This window comes from Malania oleifera, chromosome 10, assembly GCF_029873635.1.
Source record: "Malania oleifera isolate guangnan ecotype guangnan chromosome 10, ASM2987363v1, whole genome shotgun sequence".
Lineage (NCBI taxonomy): Eukaryota > Viridiplantae > Streptophyta > Magnoliopsida > Santalales > Ximeniaceae > Malania > Malania oleifera.
In genome coordinates, this window is record NC_080426.1 from 43110395 (window position 1) to 43133015 (window position 22621).

Consider the following 22621-nt stretch of genomic DNA (forward strand, 5'->3'; position numbering starts at 1 on the left):
AAGTTAAGTAAATATTAAAATAAAAATGTTATTCTCACATATATTTAAACATAAAAACATTTATGGACATGTATTCAAGATAAGAGATATAGTTAACACATAAATATAGTTTGAAAAAAAAAAAAAACTAAAGTTATATAGATAACAAATATTTTTACAAGTTTCTTACCTTGGAATAATACCAGCGAAACTTACAAGATTTTGCCATACCATTAGCGACTTGATCGTACTGATAACGTGTTGTAAATGAAAAAAAGAGATAATTATAGAAAAATTAAAGTAAAAATATTTGGAACTATAAAAATTCAGTAGTCTAGTTTTTCAGAAACTAAATGTTACAAATCATTTTTTTTTTTCTTCCTCAATTTTGGTTATAAAACATGTCCTTGTAGGTAAAGATTATATCGACATCCAAAGGTCAATTCCATAACGAACCATTTTGCGGGGATAGCAAAAGTTATAACCTATTCTCAATATCTATAATATACACATTAAACAATGATTATTCATATCCTCAATTTTCGCTCATATATTTATGTTATTATTTAAAAGCCGAGAAGCATGGAGAGTGCACATGTTCGTATTTATTTTGAGTAAAAAATGAAATAACGAGTGAAATATCTTTTGCAGTCAATAGTTTCAGGCGATTCCTCCCAAAGATCACGGCCCACTTCCTCACGTGATCCAGGAAGCCTCCAATATCCACTCCAATGCCCCAACTCAAACCTCCCGCTGGCCTGCCCGAGAAACTACCCGACCCGACACGATCCTGCCAATCCTGGCCGTCCATCATCATCATCATCATCATCATCATCATTATCATCGTGCCCGGAGTACTTCAGGTGGATTCACGAAGATCTGCGGCCCTGGAAGGAGACGGGGATAACGAGGGAGATGGTGGAGCGGGCCCGGAAGACGGCCCACTTCCGGGTAGTGATCGTGAGCGGGAACGTGTACGTGGAGAAGTATAGGCCGGCAATTCAGTCGAGGGACGTGTTCACGCTGTGGGGGATTTTGCAGCTTATTAGGTTGTACCCTGGGAGACTGCCCGACCTGGACATCATGTTTGACTGCGATGATGTGCCCGTCGTTAGATCAAGGGACTTTGTGGGGCCCACTGCGAACCCACCACCGTTGTTTCGCTACTGTGCGGACGAGTGGAGTTTGGATATCGTGTTTCCGGATTGGTCCTTTTGGGGCTGGTAATTCATACATGCATGCATGCATTATATATATATTATTTAAAAAATCTTTCTTTGAATAACTGAATGTTTTGAGTTCGCAAATTACTTATGTGTCTTTTGGTTATGATAGGGCAGAGACCAATATAAGGCCATGGAGCAGTACCTGGAAGGGCATAAAAGAAGGGAACAAGAAGAGGAGATGGGAGGAGAGGGTGCCCTACGCTTACTGGAGGGGGAACCCCCATGTAGCTGCAACCAGGAGGGACCTCCTCAGGTGCAATGTTTCTGAAAAAGCTGATTGGAGCACTCATCTTTATATTCAGGTTAGAAGCTAGTTAATGAAGACTGATCCAGGTGATCGATCTTGGAGCTTTTTTCATTTTAGCTAGCGAAGGTCTTAGTCATTAAACTTAATTAGGTAGACTCGGCGCTCTTTTGAATTCAGTCGATGTCTTAATCATCAAGAGATGGCCTTAGAACTCTCTTCAATTTAGTTAAGGTCTTACTCATTATAACAGAGGAGGTATGTCTAGGAGCTTTTTTCATTTTAGGCGAGGTGCATGCTCCTCAGTCCCACAGATTGAGGCGGTATGTCTTGGACCTCTCTTCACTTAGCCAAGATGCTCATCTTGGACTTCACCTCATTTATTCAGGTGCTTGCGCTGGAACTTTCCTTCTTTTGCCAAGGTCTTGGTTGCTAAGACCTAGGTGGCCTTGGAACTATTAAAGCAGTCCCAATTAGTCTCATATGGTCTTAGCTAATCTTCATGTCCTATAAAACTAGCAAAAATTTATCGTGGCTGGGCTATCTGATCTATTATAATCCTCTTCACCTTGTAGTTTGCGATTCAAGAATATTACCAAGGCTTATCCTCCATGAAGGCTATGGATTCCTCCTTTTGGCGATTTCTTTTGTGGTCCCTCTTGTGGTCTAGGAAGGTCCACCTAAAACACTTGCCAAGGGTAATCTTGTAAGCTTATACATTATCTCCTTTACTGGCTGGGCCCCTTAAAATCACAATGATTTCTCTCATACTATTTACTCCACATGCTCATTGCCAAAGTTTTGTTCTTACCTCCAAGATCTCTTCTCTCTTTCTTTATGAATTTGGAGAGATGATCTTGTCGAATTAGGGTCTTCGTCTAACTTTTTAGGCAGACAAATATTAGGACCGAAGGAGTCTATGGGTGGGCTTGATACATATGAGTGAACACCAATTTGACTCAAAAGCTTAAGTTGGTGTTCACTCATGTGTATCAAGCCCACCCATGGGCTCCTCCGGTCCTAACAACAAACTCTTCTGTGTCGTGACTATTGTCCTCGTGGTATTCATAATAATTGAAGTATTGCAATTATGTGTGGGGTATCTCATCGATCTCGGACATGTGATGTAGTTCTTCTATTTTATATATGCTTTTAAAACATCATAAGGTACAATGTTGAAACTTAGGTGGATGTTCCATTTCTTTACTTTTACTAGGACACTTTGGGATGTCTCTCCTCTTTTCCGCACTCCATGTAACTTTAGCACGATCTTTTCTCTTTAATTTAGTCATGCTTTTTTGAGTAATCATCATTTCATCCAAATTAATATATTTTTTGGGCACTTGTCATCAACTATCTACATTCGTTGGTGATCTCTTCTCGAGTGAAATTAGGAATAATATAGGACACAATTCGATGGTTAGAGTAGCTATAACTACTCCATGTTTAGGTTGTTTACCTTGAAGGTAGCATTATATATGAATTTGCATATGAAATTTTTGAGAGATTTCCCCTTAAACTAGGTCTATTAGAAGAGTAGATGTTTTTGCCATTTTTTGGCTATTGATGAAGTATTTTGTGAACTGCTGCGTCATCTCCTTGAAGATGCTTATGTTTTGCACATTTAGCCCTTGGTACCATGATTTTACCAGCCTTGTAAGTTAGCCATGAAAACCTTGTACATTATATTTTCTAAGGCTGTTTAATGCTACATCATCCTAAAGGTGTCTAGGTGGTCTATATGATCCATGGTAGCATCATAATTTTCAAGTCTTGGCATTTTAAGAAAAAAATTGGTGGGAAGGGTTCCTCCACCATGCCCATGAAAATGGTGGCTCTAGGGTGTATAGGGACCCTTCCCCTGTCAAAGTTTGATCTTGCACCTCCTTCATCTTGCTTTAAATGATCATCAATTTTTCGGAACTTCTACTTAGAGGTAATTAGGTGAGTTGCATTGGTATGGTGCGAATGAGATCTTCTTTAGCTTTGACCCTTTTTCCTCCCTCATTGGAACTTGAGGTGTTGTAGGATTTTGATCTTGCTCTATAGGAGCATTTGTTCCCTATTACATGATTTTCTAAAGCATTGCCTCAATTCACCCTTGGAAGGCTATGAATTGTTCAGTAAGAACCACCTCCATGCAATAGGGTTCGTTAATTTGTGGTAGCAAACCCACTAATAGAGAAAATTTAGCTACCTAACTCCATTTGACTGTAGTGGGTTTCTACAATTAATTGTCATTGTTGCTAATGATATCGAGATAATATTCCTCTTTCCATCTTGGTGTGCCAATCTATTGCTATCAAAATCCATTGGATCAAGTGACAAATTGTCTGCAAAAGAGAAAACAAGCTTGGGAGGAGCCATGGTGGCATTTGGGGTCTCCCAATGCTTATTAGGAGAGAAAATTAACAAAAGTTGGCAACAAAATTAGAAGTTGTGTCGCTTACTCACTTTACTTTCCCCCTTATATAGGCCTTGTTCCCCTGATTTAATGCCCCTCTTTGAGTTGGGGGTTATATATCTCTCCATATCTCCCTTAGGGTTGCACATGCCCCCTGTATTTATGGCGCAACCTATGGATTTCCTTACTAAAGAGACCCCTTGGTAAGTGAGAAACATTTTGTACATAAAGTAAATCAAAAGAAAAATAAAAAATCCAAGAATTTACATAGTATGTAGTGTTTATGTCTACAAAGTTTTAGCCAAATTCTCTATTTTATTGTCCCTAATAAAAATTTTGAATTCAAGCTTGGCTTCTCCACACAAATCCCCTTGCTTACGCACTTCAAATAAACTATATATAGTTATGAATATGAGTCATAAGCGACCATATCACATATTCATATTATTGAAAAGACTCTTTAATATCTTTGTGTATACAGAATTGGGATCAAGAGTCTAGACAAGGGTTCAAGCAATCAAACTTGGAAGATCAATGCACCCATAGGTATATATTAATTTTAACTTCCTACTCTCACATCTATTGCTCTCTTCTATTGTTTTCCTTCATTTTTTGAGGTACATTTTGTATTAAAAACTCAATATTGACAAGTATGGCTAATTATACATATATAATGGGATGGGATGGAATGAAGGTATAAGATATATATAGAAGGATGGGCTTGGTCGGTAAGTGAGAAGTACATAATGGCATGCGATTCCATGACGTTGCTCATTCGACCTCGTTATTACGATTTCTTCATGAGAGGAATGCTTCCCCTCCACCATTATTGGCCCATCCAGAATACTCATAAGTGCACTTCTCTTAAGTTTGCTGTCCACTGGGGTAATTCTCACACCCAAAAGGTCTATCTCTCTCTCTCTCTCTCTCTCTCTCTCTCTCTCTCTCTCTCTCTCTCTCTCTAACATAGAACTGCTTAAAATATTATTCAAATTTGATTGAGGCACAAATATTTCACTCTTTTTAAATAGATACAAACCCTTTTGAGTTAAGAATTAGTTCATAGATTTATGATTCAAATTTAGTTGAGACACGATACATTGTGGTTTTTTTTTCATACGAGATCTAAACCTTTTTTTGTGTTTAGGATTAGCCCACAAATTGATGCAAAAGAACATATCATAACTTGTACCTCCTAGTTCAATTAAATAGTTTGACTCACAGCAATTCTACACAAATGAAGAGTTTAGAATTCCACCCAATTAAAAAAAAAAATTTCTTTTTAAAAGTATATAGTTAAACTTTTGAGGGCTTAGATTATGCAAAGATTTTTTGGGTTGGAGTGACAATGATGTGAAGTATTAGTGTCAAAAGATCTACCATGGGTGAATACTCTCTTCAATACATAACTTAATGGCCTTGCTAATGAAGATCTTCAAGTTTCATATTTAGGCTATTTCAAATCCTTGATTTAAAATTCGTACATGTTTGAAAATATTACAATTAAAATTCAAGAAGTAAAATGTAATTTAGTGAAATTTTTTTAAGAGATTTATGGCAGACTTTACCCATTTGTAAAAAATTCTATCTATGCCACTACTCAATATTAACAATTTTAAACATTTAGTAGAGGCATTCTATATGCTAACATGAAAGAAAAATAAAAGCAAATGAAATGTTTTTTTTTAAATTAAATGCAGGCACAGGCCATAGGCAAGGCAGGCAGCAGCTTCATTGAAGAAGATCTAAAGATGGATTACGTCTACGATTACATGTTTCATCTGTTAAACGAATACACAAAACTCTTGAAATTCAAACCGGCAGTGCCTCCGGGAGCCGTGGAGTTCTGCTCGGAAACAATGGCATGCACTGCCAATGGAACCTGGAAAAGCTTCATGCTAGAGTCCATGGTGATGGCTCCTAGCCACACAGCCCCATGCACCATGCATCCCCCCTACCATCCTTCTGCCCTCCAAGATTTTCTCGAGAAAAAGGCTAATTCAACTAGGCAAGTGGAAATGTGGGAAAATGAGTATTGGGAGAATCTAAATAAGGACCATAATTAATCTTGTGCATTGATTCTTTTCGTAATCATTTGGGATGTTTGGGTAGAGGTGAAATGTTGAACACTTTTAGCTGAAAGGAATGTCATGTGCCAATTGAAGCCCTAGAACAATGAAGAGCTTTATGCTTAATTAATAATTATCATTAGTATTTAGGGCATGATTGGTGTAACGCCCCAAAATCTCACTTAACATAATAACAATAATACATTTATTCACATATAATAACACAATATCTCTGATACCACAATTGTGACAACCTGAACCCAAAAGGGGGTTCTGGGTACGTTCTTTCCATTACATTATTTAAATGCATACAGCAGAAGTAAAAAAGACCATCCATTCTATACGTACCAGAGTACTACCTCACAACCATTACATCTACCATACCCAAAATTCATATTACAACCCAGAAAGCCTAAAACATATAATATAAACAAACCAGTGTCCCACCCACACTCACCCTCAGCGAGATCGTCTAAGTCCTGCTCTGGAGTCATTATAAAAAAAAAATGATTTTTAGTGACGAAAGTATTAGTGACAGATTCAATTTCATCACTAAAAGTGGGTATTAGTGACAGTTTTTAACCCGTCACTAATAATTTCATCACTAAAAATTAATTTTCCCGCTCAAACTAATGCGAGAAACCATTTTTCGCCAAAAATTATCACGGAAAAATATTAGCGATGATTCATGAGGTATTAGTGACGATTTGAATCTGTCACTAAAAGTCACTTATTAGTGACGATTAAGTAACCGCACTACTAGTTTTTTATTAATGACGGTTTGTAAAATTCGTCACTAATAATAGGGTATTAGTGACGGTTTAGGGATTCGTCACCATTAAAAAAATTTTAGTTAACAATATTAGTGACGATTTATAAAATTCGTCACTAATAATGAGGTATTAGTGACGGTTTAGGGATTTGTCATTATTAGTGTTTTTCTTTAAAAAATATAAAAAAATTTAGTTAAGAATATTATGACGGTTTGGAAAATTCATCACTAATAATGGGGCATTAGGGACGATTTAGGGATTCGTCACTAATAGTGTTTTTATTTAAAATATATAAAAAATTTTAATTAACAATATTATTGACGGTTTGGAAAATTTGTCACTAATAATGGGATATTAGTGACGGTTTAGGGATTCGTCACTATTAGTGTTTTTATTTTAAAATATAAAAAATTTAGTTAACAATATTATTGATCGTTTGGAAAATTCGTCACTAATAATGAGATATTAGTGACTGTTTAGGGATTCGTCACTACTAGTGTTTCTATTTTAAAAATATAAAAAAAATTTCGTTAACAATATTATTGACGGTTTGGAAAATTCATCACTAATAATGGGGTATTAGTGACGGTTTAGGGATTCGTGATGGGTGGAGAGGAACGCTCAGTCACTGGTTGTGACTGAAACTCAGTGAGGATAAATTGCACACAAATATATTTCAATCTGAAACAATAATACAGAGGAAACAACTCTCACAATACTCACTGGTTTTTCTCTCTCAACACACCGCATTTTCACAACACATACACACACCTATTTATAGTAAATCATACAACAATATAATCATCAATGGTGGGAGTTAGACTTTAACGGAGGACGGCTAGTAGGTGGAGTAGGTTGCCTACCAATCTCCAATGTCAACAGTGGTGGGCTGTCGGCCATCTCCAGATTCAGTCAAGGTTACTATTTTCAACATCCCCCCTTAAACTTGACTCTCCTAACTTTGTCATTCTGAGCATTGTCTTCAATCTTGAAAAAATATCATGCCTGAGTGGTTTTGTGAAAATGTCAGCAATCTGATCATACGTTCTGCAAGATATCCATTCCACTTCTTTATTCTTGACATGCTCCTTGATAAAATGATACCGAGTATCAATATGTTTGCTTCTTTCATGGTAAATTGAATTTTTCGCAAGTACAATCGCTGATCTGTTGTCGATGTAGACTTCTGTGGAGTTATCTTGAAAAAATCCAAGATACTTTAGTACATTTCTAATCCATATACCATGACAAACAGCTGAGCTGGCAGCAACATACTCAGCTTCACATGATAACAATGTTACGATGGGTTGCTTCTTCGAAGACCATGTAAACGCTGTATCTCCCATGAAAAATGTGAATCCCGTCGTGCCTTTTCTTTCATCAAGATCTCTTCCCCAATCGCTATCTGAATAGCCGATAAGTTTGCAATCACCTCTTGATGAATAGAACATACCATCGGTGATGGTACCCTTGACATATCGGAGTATCCTTTTTGCTGCATTCAGGTGGGACTGGTCAAGAGTCTCCATGTACCTGCTGACAAGTCCAACTCCATAAAGTATATTTGGTCTAGTGCACGTCAAATACCTCAAGCTTCAAACCAGACTCTTAATATATGTGGGGTCAACATCTCCTTGCTCATTCTTTCTCAACTCCAATCCCGTTTCAACTAGAGTTGTCACTGGGTTGTACTTGTCCATCCCAAACTTCTTCAATACTTCTTTTGCATAGTGGCTCTGGGAGATGAAAATTCCTTTCTCGCTTTGCATGACTTCTATGCCAAGGAAGTGAGCCATCTGGCCAATATCCGTCATTTCGAATTCTTTGACCATACTCCTCTTGAAAGCGGCAAACATCTTTGGATTGTTGTCGGTGAAGATAAGATCATCAACATACAGGCATGCTATCAGCATGCTTCCATCTGTCTCCATATTTATGTATAGCGCATGCTCATAGGGACACTTCTCAAATCCATTCTTCTGGAAGTAGTCATCAATCCTCATGTTCCACGCACGAGGTGTCTGCTTCAAGCCATATAGTGCTTTCTTCAACTTGTACACTCTATCTTCTTTGCCCTTCTTTACATATCCAGGTGGTTGATCGATATAAATCTCTTCTTTTAGAAAACTGTTCAGAAATGCTGATTTCACATCTAGCTGGTAAATCTTCCATCCATTTTGTGCTAAAAGTGAAATTAGTAATCTGATGGTTTCAAGTCTGGCAACCGGGGCAAAGATTTCTCCATAATCAATCCCTTCTTTTTGCTTGTAGCCTTTGGCGACAAGTCTTGCTTTGTATCTCTGAACTTCGCCTTGAGCATTCTTTTTTCCTTGTACACCCATTTCACACCAATGGTTTTATGGCCCTTCGGGAGATTTTTCAACTCCCAAGTTTTGTTCTTCTTGATGGATTGAATCTCCTCATCCATCGCTTTTCTCCATTTGTCTTCTTCGTTAGCTTCCTCAAAGCTAACCGGGTCGCTGGTTAATAACATACTCTTCAATTGGTTCTGTAGTTTCATACAGGTCGGCTAGATTTCGAGCTCCTCTAGGTCTCATGTTTGAGATTTCACGCTCTATTGGTGATGGAGCTTCATTCCTTTGTGGTGAACCATGTGGAGGTGTCTGCAGCTCAGGAATTTGTGGCTCGATAGCCACTTCTCTTGGTTGTGTAGGTTTTTCTCCTTCAAGTGTCAATTTCGCATCTCTGGAACATTCAGCCTAGTCCTATTTCCAGGATTCATTTTCTTCAAAGATGACATCCCGGTTGTGAAAGACTTTCTTGTTGATGGGATTGTAGAGTCGATATCCCATGGTGCTATCGCCGTATCCTACAAGGATACACTTTTCTCCTTTATCATCCAATTTTGTCCTTCTTGCTTCTGGGATCTTGGCATAGGCTATGGAGCCAAACACCCTAAGATGACTCACACTGGGTTTGTGAGTACTCCAGGCTTCATATGGTGTCTTTGTGTCAAGGCTCTTCATAGGACACCGATTGAGCAAATAGACTGCACATAACACTGCTTCTGCCTAAAAACTCTTAGGCACATTCTTATCCTTTAACATGCTTCTAGCCATGTTAAGGATTGTGCAATTCTTCCTTTCAGCTACACCATTCAACTAGGGAGTGTATGATGGTGTGAATTGTTTCTGAATCCCTTGTTGTCTAAGGAATTCCAGGAAAGCTTCATCTTTGTACTCTCCTCCTTGATCTGACCGGAGTGACTTGATGCGGAAGTCACTCTGTTTCTCCACAAGAGTTTTGAACTCTTTGAACTTGTCGAACACCTCTGACTTCCTTTTTAGGAAGTAGACCTAGGTCTTCCTACTGTAGTCGTCAATGAAGGTGAGGAAGTATCGATTCTGTCCATTCGAAAATGGTCTCAATGGACCATACACATCTGTGTGTATTAGCTGGAGCGGCATGGTTGATCTCCAGTCGGCTTGCTTTCCAAAGCTATTTCTATGTTGCTTGCTCAAAATATAGCTTTCACATATCACATTTAGATAATGAATATTGGGTAAGCCCTTCACCATCTTCTTACTTCCTAATTGTTTCAAACTTTCAAAGTTTAGATGCCCATACCTTAGATGTCATAGCCAGTCTTTGTCTTTGATGATAGCGCTCAAATACCTTGGCGTATCATGTTGGATGGCGAGCAGAAACATTCGATTCTTTGCCATTTGAACTCAAGTAACAAGCTTTCCTTGAGCATCTATTATCACCATCTGCTTATCACTAAGGCTAATTTGGTAGCCTCTCTCCACGAGCTGTCTGAGACTAAGTATATTAGTCTTCATGGCTGGCACATAGTAGACGTTGGAGATGTAAGCATGATCTCCAGACTTTTGTTTGATCAAAACATCTCCTCTCCCTCAGACTGGGATTTTAGAATTATCGCTGAAAGAGATCTCCCCCTGAACTTTCTCATCAAGTTCAAAAAATAAGTTCTTTCTTCTAGTCATATGGTTGCTGGCTCCAGAATCAAGGTACCCAACACTTTGGTCCTGGGGAGTTGAATTGTGTGCCATCAGCATCAATGACTCTCCCTCTGCATATTCAGTTTCAGCAATGTTAACCTTCTCACTAACCTTTTCTTGTCGCCCCCAACATTCATTGCTATAGTGTCCATACTTATGATAGTTGTAGCATTGAATGTTTCTTTTGTCTACATTCGAGCGGTTATTGTATCCTCCTCTTCTTCCTTGTCCTCTGCCTCGTGGGACATAGCTTTGTTGATTTCGTCCTCCTCTAGTGGGACCTCTTCCACCTCTGCTACCTCCTCTGGAGTCAAAGTTTCTAGAATTTCTTCCACGAGATCCTCGGCCTCGTCCTCTTCCTTGCTGTGACGTCCCCCCTTTGTCGTATCTTTCTGCAGTGAGGGACAACTTCATTTGGAGGGCTTGCTCCAGTGCTTTATCATCACTCCTTCTGTTGACTTTCTGCTCATGAGCTTGGAGTGAGCCCACAAGTTCTTCTACGGACATTGTTTCCAAGTCTTTTGTTTCTTCTAGGGTCACAGCTATATAATCATATTTTGGATCTAAAGATCGCAAAATTTTCTCACAAATTCTCTCATCATTGAGAATCTCTCCATTTCTTCTCAATTGATTTGATACTACTATTACTCGTGTATAGTAGTTAGCAATGGATTCAGTAGACTTCATTTTTAGAGATTCGAACTCACCTCACAATGTCTGAAGACGAATCTTTTTCACTTTATCTGCACCTTTGTGTGTTCGATGGAGAGAGTCCCAGACTTCTTTGGATGTCTTCGCGGAGGCGATGATTTCGAATGTGGCCTCATCAAGGCCTTGGTAGATTATGGATTTCACCTTACAATCTTTCTTTCTATCGGCTTGCAAGGTCGTTCTTTGAGCATCCGACATATCTGCTTCGGCTTCTTTTGATGGGCTTTCCTGTACCCATCTTCAACGATGTCTATGACATCTTGAGCACCTAGAAGGGCTCTCATTTGAATCGACCAGTTGTCATAATTCTCCCGGGTCAATTTTGGAATGACTGATTGGGTAGTATCGTTAGCCATCGAATTTAATATATAAAAATAGAGAAATGGGGACTGATTTTGGAAAATATGATGCCACCAATGTATTCAGAAGATCGAACAACCTTAGGAACCAGTTTTGTGTTGCAAAGAACCGGTCCAAAAATCACTGAACTGGTTATAGGAAATTCTGGTGAATTTTTAAACTAACCGGTTTAACTTAACGGTCGTTTAATGGCGTTAATGTTCCCGTTACGCCACGTGGCGTTCTCTGCGCGTGCCGCGTGTCCGCTGCTGGGAGGTGGGTCAGATGCGGGTCAAGTCTCGGGTACGGATCCAGCTTGCGGGTCGCGGATCCGGGTCTCCAATTGGGCGAAGAAGACGTGTGCGGGCGCGTGTCGCCGTCTGCCGGAGTCTTCGTCGGCGCGTAAGGCGTGTGGGAAGGACGCTATCTTCGTGGGAGGCGCGTGGGAGTGCGTGCGGAGCCTATCGGTGTCCATTTGAAACCTGGTTTTCATCGTTAGAATTGACTCGAGTCGAATTTCAAAATAGTATGCTCAATTTGGAATTTTGAGCAAATTCAAAACTGGGAGAAAAACGGATTTTTTCTTTGTTTGCCTCGGTTTGGCGGATTTCAGCGTTCTTGGACGCTCTGATACCACTGATGGGTGGAGAGGAACGCTCAGTCACTGGTTGTGACTGAAACTCAGTAAGGATAAATTGCACACAAATATATTTCAATCTGAAACAATAATACAGAGGAAACAACTCTTACAACACTCACTGGTTTTTATCTCTCAACACACTGCATTTTCACAACACATACACACACCTATTTATAGTAAATCATACAACAATATAATCAACAATGGTGGGAGTTAAACTTCAACGGAGGTGGGCTGGTAGGTGGAGTAGGTTGCCTGTCAATCCCCAATGTCAACAGTGGTGGGCTGCCGACCATCTCCAGATTCAGTCAAGGTTACTATTTTCAACAATTCGTTACTATTAGTATTTTTATTTAAAAAATATATAAAAAAATTTAATTATCAATATTAGTAACGATTTGAAAAATTTATCACTAATAATAGGGTATTAGTGACGGTTTAGGGATTTGTCACTATTAGTTTTTTTATTTAAAAAATATAAAAATAATATAGTTAACAATATTAGTGATGGTTTGAAAATTCGTCACTAATAATGGGGTATTAGTGACGGTTTAGGGATTCGTCACTATTAGTATTTTTATTTAAAAAGTATAAAATAAAAATTTAGTTAACAATATTATTGACAGTTCGGAAAATTCGTCACTAATAATGGGGTATTAGTGACGGTTTAGGAATTTGTCACTACTAGTGTTTTTATTTAAAAAATATAAAAAAAAATTTAGTTTACAATATTAGTGATGGTTTAAAAAATTCGTCACTAATAATAGGATATTAGTGACGGTTTAAGGATTCATCACTATTAGTGTTTTTATTTAAAAAATATAAAAATAATATAGTTAACAATATTTGAAAAGTAAGGTGTAGTCCCAAGAGGGGGGGGGGGTGAATTGGGTTTTTAAAAATTTTATTTTCCTTTTTAGTACTTCTATATTTTAACAATAAGCACACCTCAAAACACAATCACAAGATTAATTCAAATCAATCATAACCAAAACAAAATAACCAATCACTCGATTCTTGTAACAATAGCCCTGTATCAATATGTAAAACTTGCTGAATATGTATAAGTCCTGTGTCAAAATTCACAAACACACTTCTTCCCAATGTTTAACTTTTAAATAAACTTTCAATTAATAAGTTAAGGATGATCAACCAATGTAATCCCTTTTGGTTTCCGCAATCAATGCCGATCAAACAAAAACAAATTATCTTCTGGTCTATTTAACAACCAAACACTTAGAATTCAGAGTTTTATAAAGCATCCACGCAATTTTATAAACTTTGCTGAAAAATAAAGAGTAGGGAAGAAATAGAGAGGAACACAAGGTTTTACAAGGTTCGACTTCAACACAACCTACGTCCTCGCCCTTGGCAAACCTCTAAAGGATTCACTATCATAGTTCCTTTACCGTATGGAATAACATCGATTACAACACTCCTTTGTTAAGGCTAGAGTCCGCCTTCCCCCCCCCCCCCCTAAACAATGTATCCTCATTTGGTCACTCCTTAATGAGGCTAGACAACAATCCAAACAATCCTTGGAATCGTCAATCTACAAGATACAAATAAAATATTTGTGTACAAAGAATTGCTCCTCAAAGAGCTAATTAGTATAGTTCAAAACTATATACTTCAATAAAATTCACAATACGAAATTCAGATTGAAGCTCTAGAAATTTTTCATTGCATGATTCTTTCTATGGATGAAAGAATTGATAGTTAAAGCACAATATCAGTGAAAAAATCAGCAAGACTTTAGTAGACTTCGTGCAAGATGTAAGCAATAGGGAGCTTTTAGAATTTCAGAATGCTTGAGAGAAATTTGATTGCTGAATTGAATTCTTGTTTTTCAAATTAATGTAACTTGAGGGTATTTATACATTTAGAAAAGTATCTAGCTTGTTCCCCAAGTTTACTTGGAGTAGGGTCCAAGTTTTAAATTAGTTTGAGCCTCAAGTAATTAAAAATTCAAAATTATGTCTGTTGAGTATTTTGAAATTTGCCACGTGACAGACTACTGTGAGAACCCTGGCATTCGGCTGTCAGTGTTTTCATGTAAAAAATGTATAAGTAGTAAGGTGGCAGTCGCCTGTCACCAAACAGTCAGGCGTCTGGCACTGAACAACTTGATTTTCTTAAAACATTCAGAAGAGTGACCGACAACTGGCAAAACACACACAGTCGTATCATTTACCTTGACAGTCGTCTGTCAAGCACTAGACAGTCGTCTGTCAAGCTACTGTCTTCTTATTAAAGATCTTTTAACATGGTAGTTGACTACCCATGTGCAGTCAGTCACCTGGCAAACACTTATTTCTCATTTCAAGACATTTTTTATTTCTCCCCTCTTTGTTTATTTAGACTTGGAATCTCAATTTGTTTTTCATTAAAAAATCAGTTCCAAGAATTAAAACTATGGTCTCTAAGTCTTGTTTGCCTAATAAGCTTCAAAATGAAAAATCATACTTGAATCATATTTGAAGTGCTTACAAAGCTTGTCCTAAAGACTCATTTAATTCTTCTTTATTTTGAGTTCTCTTTATTGTTGAGCTTCAGTGATCCTGAATTTGATGTGAGCTTTCAATTCTTTATCTCTCTTGATCTTTCATCACTAAACAAAGCATGTTATGTTCTACTTGTTTGTTAGCATCAAAACAGGATGTTAAGCACTGTAAAACCAACAATCTCCCCCTTTTTGATGATGGCAAATAAGAAGTAAAAAATTTAAGCGAGCCTTAAAAGACTCTCCGTTTCAATAAGTATCATCTTAATAATATTCAAAAGATCAATATTAATTTCAAAAAACTCTTTTACAATCATGCTCATCACTTCATTAAGTTTATCAATCAATATTAAATACTTCTCTTCCTTTTGATAACATATATATATATATATATATATATATATATATATATATATATTATGTTCATGCTTAATTTTTGCAATACCATGCTCAATTTTTGCTTAATACTTCTCCCCCTTTTGACATCAATCAAAAATAAAAAAAATGATTAAGTTCAATTATCATCTTATTTTGAGCATATCATCAAACATACATATCAAACAAATGTACACACTCAATTTATTTATTTTTCAATATAGCTTGTGTAGTGTATTTTAATAGTCATGTATATGAGTTGTAACATCTTTACTAATAGCTCTTTCCTTTTGACAATATTCAAGATACCAATTGTTGATTTTATGATACCAATTTAAAATTGAATTCATGATATCAATTCATTAATAGGGAAACGATCATAATATAAGCAATAAGTCATAACACTCCCCTTGAATTCAATACATTCAGTTTTGTTACCAATTAGCTTTTATCATCCGATGTTTCAAAACAATTATTCACATCATGTATCAAATATCAATATCACGCCAATATCATCAATGTCACACAATGCTCATAGATATAATCATGCTTGTCATGCTCGAAAACCAATTGAACTTTTAGATTGTGATACCAAGTGAGCTTTTAAATTTTGATATCAATTAAAATGTTCATGGATATAAAAGTACTTTATAAATACCAAAGTCATTATCACATCATGCATAACTCATGGATACCAATATAACTATTATATCTTTCATAGCTCATAGATATCAAAATAAAGAGCAGTAAGTTTATCCATGTGATTCATCAATAACATGCATGGTCAAGAATTAATCTCATATCAAAATTCATACTTATGCTCAATAATCTCATGCTCAAATTTTCAACATAGTGAGCCATAAATTATCAATATGAGTCAAGTCATACACATGTAACATATAACATATCATATAGGCATGTAAGCACGTAGCATATAGGCTTTCATTCTCAAATATCTTTTTCTTAATCAAGGTACTTATGTAATAAGCTCAGATTTTCTTTTGATTTTAAAACTTTCTTATTTAAGCTTGTATGACTCATCCTTTGATTTTGGCAAACAATGTTATTTGTGTTTTACGTGTTTCAATAAACACTTTGAGATTTTCAAACTTTTTATCTAGGTACCAATACCTTTTTGGTTCCGGTAGGTTTTACAAAGGATGAGATGACCTGCTTAATTTTCACATATATTTTTTTTTTCAAAATATAAGAGAAATCCGTATCACAAATCTCAGCAGATCATAATCTACCTGGACCCGTGGGTACCAAGTATACATTAGAAACAAAATGGAAGCCTAAACAGCAGGAAACATACAATCATATACATCTCATTATACCATATATCACAATACCAGAGTTACTACAATTACTGTAAATATATGTACACAACACTTAACCCAAAAAGATGTCTTAGGGCCATTTCCATAAAAAACATCCGACCCTATCAAATACTTACCCTTCTAGAAGGGCAGACCTACCGTACTAGATTAGCGGGGCTTTACCCGCTCTCCTAGCAGGGACTCTTGAAATATTTATAAAATTCGGGGTGAGACACCTCTCAGTAAGGGAAATAAACTAATACTAGTGTGTGGCAACATGAGTATTTCGTGTTATACATATATCGTATAGAAACATATTTAACAACTGTTATGTCATATTTGGAAAAACATATATATATATATATATATATATATGTATCATCATAACATGGAAGAACATACTGCATTTTCATAATCATATTTCATCTCATAAAATATAATACGAAAACATTCCTGGTAGGTTAGATGGTTGTTGTCATGTATTACCCCCACATGACTAGGTTGTGTAGCCCAAAGGCGGGACCTGACAACGGCTGACCACTACCAAGTCAAAAGTACAGTCTGTAAGTCTGATAGGTCTGCTAGACCTAGTCCGTACACCAGGGGCGCTCACACACTTCTTAAAAACCACATCAACCATCCAATCTCACACCATTCTGTACAGCGGCGTTAACACAAATATCACGATTCTGAAGACCATGGACACATATCAATGGTATCGTGCAAGTGTTAGCCTACACCAAGCCAATCAGGTTCTGATATCATATAACATATACTAAAACTATGATACATGGATATCTCATATCATTAATTATCAGATTAATCATATCATTTTGCATATATACATATATCATGAAAAATCATCGACCCGTACGCCTGTATTACTCATTTTATCATAGCTCAGCCCATACGCCGAAAAATCATATCATAGCACAGCCCATATGCTGGCAAATCACATCCATAACTCGGCCCGTACATTGATAAATCATATACATAACTCAGCCCGTACGCTGACAAATCATATCCATAGCACGGCCCGTACGTTGGAAAAATATATCCATAGCTCAGCCCGTACGCTGACAAATTATACACATAGCATGACCCCGTATGTCGACAAAACATATAAAAATCTCAGCCCGTACGCCGGTTTTTCTATTATAAAAATCCGTATAATAATCACATTTCCAAAAAACAGTATTTCTTAACCATTTCTACTCATGCCACACTAAACAAGTTTTTCATATATTCAACATACCATCATTTTCAACAGTATTTTTCCCAAATATAAATCATATATATGAACATATTTACTTTCCCAAAATTAAATGCTATATATATATATATATATATATATATATATATTTGTATATACATTTCTAAAAAAAAACTAGCTTAGTTTATCCCCTTACCTGATTCTTGAAAAGCCCATAAGAAAATCTGTCCCACACCCACAGGGCTCCTCATTCAACACCCTAAAAATGGAATTTCCTAGAACTAAAGTTGAGTATTTCCAAGCGTATAGCATTTTCTACAACTGCCAAAAATCCAAATATTGAGTAGAAAACCTTACCCTGAATTTGGGATGGTTTCCAACTCAGCCCCACTGACGATCCGCTCCGGTAGACTTGCAGAGAACTTTTTCAGGAGCGTCGTGGTGGCTTTAGATCGTTGAACCGGTAGAAATCCGGCCCGAAATCGAAGAAAGAAGGAGGAGCAACCGAGGGGTAAGAGAGAGGGAAGCTCTGCGCAAAACATTTTGGCCAAAAATGAACTTTAGGCCTATTTAAACTGTGGCCTTCATCGACGAGCCATGTCACCTCGTCAACAAGGTCAATATAAAATTTGTCGATGAACTCTCCCCTTCATCAACGAAATTCAGAAACCCCAAAGTCATCCCCTTGGTATTTCCTCATCGACAATCCACGTCACCTCGTCGACGAGTCCTGTAGAAAGTTCGTTAATGAACTCCAACCCTTGTCGACGAGCTCCTGTTATACCCTCATCGACGAGGAGCTAGAAAATTTCCTCGAGATTTATCCTTTCCAAAATGTAATGTTGTCGACGAAGTCGACTGCCTCCTTTTGTTTCCGGTTTCCATTTTCCTTTCTTTTATTTTTTAAATACCATTATTCTTTGGGTCGTTACATTCTCCCCTCCTTATAAAATTTCGTCCTCGAAATTTACTATTCACATAACTTGTCATCCTTTAACAAGAAAAGGGTCTACTTATTTTATTACTTACCCTCACTTATGGCGGAGGAATACCGTTGTTACATTCCAAGTCCTGGGAGATTACATATATAAAAGAAAAATTCTCCCAAAACTAGAATGCTATACTAATTAAACCATTACATGTACCTGCAAAAGAAATACAACCTAACTGCTTACATTTTATCCAATCAAACTTCTTAGAATAAATGCGGATACCTCTGCCTCATCTGCTCCTCGGATTCACAAGAAGCATCTTCAATTGCATGATTCCTCCACAAAACTTTTACCTGAGGAATCTCCTTGTTATGTAGCTTATGTACCTTCCTATACAGAATCTGTATTGGTACCTCCTCATACACCAGTGAATCATTAAACTCTAATTCATCATAACAGATGATATGAGAAGGATCTAGGACGTTTTTCCTTAACATAGCAATATGGAATACATCGTGGATCCTGCACAACACAGGTGGTAAAGCTAGCCTGTAGGCTACCGGTCCCACTTTATCTAGAATTTCAAATGGACCGATAAACTTAGGACTAAGTTTACCCTTCTTCCCAAATCACATAACCCCTTTCATCAGAGCTATCTTCAAAAACACATGATTACCTACATCAAATTCTAGATTCCTGCGGCGATTATTAGCATAACTTTTCTGCCAGCTCTGAGCTAAACTAATCCTGTCCCTGATAAGCCGAACCTTATCACACGCTTGCTGCACAAGCTCCATCCCCTAGTGTTTCCTGCAGACTCTTCCAAAAACGTGACATAAAACGCGAGTCTCTATCTGACACAATCGATACTGGCACCCTATGAGAATGAACTATCTTCTAAATGTAGATCTCTGCTAAATGGTTAAGGGAGCAACTGATCTTGATAGGTATAAAGTGGGCGGTCTCAGTCAAACGGTCAACAATCACCCAAATGGCATTCTGTCCATGTAACGTCGTCGGCAGTCCTAACACGAAGTCCATAGATATATGATCCCACTTCCACTTTAGGATAAATAACAGCTGCAACTGCCCTATTGGCCTCTGGTGCTCAGCCTTTACCTGTTAGCACGTCAAACACTGAGCCACATACTTGGCGATCTCTCTCTTCATACCACTCCACTAGTACAACTCTCGCAGATCTTTGTACATCTTCGTACTACCGAGATGAACTGTATACAAAGATTTGTGATCCTCCTCTAAGATAGTCTTTCTAATTTCTGTATTGGCAGGAACACATAATCTGGAACGGAACCGCAAAGCTCTGTCATCTGCAATATTGAATTCCTCCCTCTGACCATTCTGCACTCTATCCATCAACTCTGCTAATTTTAGGTCTTCCTTTTGAGTGGCTTTAATTCTTTCTTGCAAAGTAGGCTGTACTACTAAACTAGAAATACACACCAAAGGATCACCCTCTACCAACTCTATACCGAGTTTCTCCAGATCCATCATGATCGGATGCTGGATATCCATAGCCGCCAACACTGGTTCCCTGGATTTCTTACTCAATGCATCAACTATCACGTTTGCTTTCCCTAGGTGATAACTGATGGTACAATCAAAATCTTTAATTAATTCCAACCACTTTGTCTGCCTCATATTCAGTTCCTTCTGCGTGAAGAAATACTTTAAGCTCTTGTGCTTGGAGAAAATCTCACACTGCTCACCGTACAGGTAATGCCTCCAAATTTTCAATGCGTGTACCACTGCAGCCAATTCAAGATCATATGTAGGGTAGTTCTTTTCATATTCCTTCAACTACCTGGACGCATACGCCACTACCCTACCATGCTGCATCAATACACAGCCAAGTCCCTTCAAGGACGCATCATTGTAAATGACATACCCCTCACCCCTTGATAAGATAACCAATACTGGTGCTGTGACTAATCTTTACTTTAGTTCTTGAAAATTCTGCTTATAGTTGTCGTCCCACTCAAATATGACATTCTTCCTCGTCAGTGGTGTCAAAGGTCCTGACAAAGCTGAGAATCCCTCAATGAAACAGCAGTAATAGCCAGTTAGCCCCAAGAAACTCCTGATCTCCTGGACATTTCTCGGTCTAGCCCAATTTACTACCACCTCAATCTTGCTAGGATCCACAAAAATATCGTCTCCAGATACAACATGCCCGAAGAACACGACCTTCTCAATCCAGAATTCACATTTACTAAACTTGGCATACAACTTATTTTCCCAAAGTGTTTGAAAAACCTACCTCAAGTGCGTCTCATGCTCCTTATAGCTCCTCGAATAAACCAGTACATCATCAATAAAAACAACAACAAACTGGTCTAGGCATTAGTGGAAGACTCTATTCTTCAAGTCCATAAATACCGCAAGAGCATTCGTCAAACCAAACGGCATAATAAGAAACATTACCCGTACCTGGTCCCAAAGGCCGTCTTCGAGACGTCTTTTGGTTTCACTTTTACCTAATGGTAGCCGGATCTGAGGTCAATTTTCGAATACACCCGTGTACCCTGGAGCTGGTCAAACAAATCGTCGATACGAGATAGAGGATACTTGTTCTTGATTGTCACTTTATTAATCTCCCTATAGTCTATACACATCCTCATAGTCCCATCTTTCTTCTTCACAAATAAAAACTAGAGCTCCCCATGGAGATACACTGGGTCGTATGAAGCCATTATCAAGTAGATCTTGCAATTGATTCTTCAATTCTGCCAATTCTTCTGGTGCCATCTGATAAGGTACTTTATAAATCGACGCTATACCGGAAGGTAGATCAATAGGGAAATCTACCTCACGATAGGGTGGCAAGCCTGGTAACTCGTCTGGGAAACATCTGTAAACTCCTTTACTACAAACGTGCTAATAAGTTTCAATTCATTCTCTGACATCTCCTTCACAACAGCCACAAACCCCTGACAACCACTCAGCAGTAGTCTTCTGGCCTGAATAGTTGAAACTAGCTGAGGCGGGGATTGCACTCGCAACCCTACAAACTTGAATTCTGCTTCCCCCGGAGATCTGAATATTACTTCTCGTGCTCGACAATTTGTGTTGGCAAAATTAGCTGCTAGCCAATCCATGCCAAATATAACATCAAACCCGTGCATATCTAGCACTATCAAATCAGCAGACAAAGTCTTTCTTGAATATCAACTGGACAACCTCGGAGCACCTTACTACACCTCACTGCTAACCCAGTCGGTGTAGATACTAGCAATTCAACATCTAATGGTTGTGTTTCAACCCCACATAATTTAACACCCCGAAGAAACGAACAAGTGTGTAGCTCCTGAATCAAACAATGCAATAACTTTAAAAGAAAGCATAATAACCATACCTGTCACCATGTCACCGGCCATCTCAGCCTCACCCGACGTCAAAGTAAACACCCTAGCTGGAGCCATATTTCTCTGCTGGCCCCCACATGGCGCCTGGTAACCTCCCCGGTATGGTCTGGGAGCTGGAACTACATCTGGTGGGGTAGGTCAGTCTCGCACCATATGCCTCGATCTACCGTAGTGATAGCACACCACACCACTAGCTCGACACTCTCCCTAGTGCCTCCTACCATAGGTCTGACAGACTGAAGGACCCTACCCTGTCTGCACCTCACTTCCTCCCGTCTCCTACCTCCGCCCTCTGCCATTGTTTCCTTTCCTCCACTGACCCGGCCTATGACCCTACAGGTAGCCCGTAGATGCAGATTTCTTCCTCTGTCCTTACTCCTCTGCATCGAGACGCTTACCAATCTCTGCCAAAGTTGCCTTGTCGACCAACTTAGCAAAGTCTTGGATCCACAGTACCACCATCTGCTTGAATATACTCCACCTCAAGCCTCTCTTAAACTACCTTACCTTCTTTACTTCTTCAGGAAC

At 38.1% G+C, this 22621-nt stretch overlaps 1 protein-coding gene across 1 annotated transcript in view; it reads left to right on the plus strand.

Annotated features, from left to right (window-relative positions):
• Positions 1-894: 894 nt before the first annotated feature.
• The window catches only part of LOC131166648 (uncharacterized), a 38867-nt gene continuing 17140 nt past the window's right edge, over positions 895-22621 (plus strand). The window contains exons 1-6 of the mRNA XM_058125227.1: positions 895-1202; positions 1315-1507; positions 4335-4399; positions 4548-4758; positions 5554-5896; positions 12461-12489. Of these exons, the coding sequence (XP_057981210.1) occupies positions 895-1202; positions 1315-1507; positions 4335-4399; positions 4548-4758; positions 5554-5896; positions 12461-12489 (1149 nt within the window). The remainder of the gene's footprint in view (positions 1203-1314; positions 1508-4334; positions 4400-4547; positions 4759-5553; positions 5897-12460; positions 12490-22621) is intronic.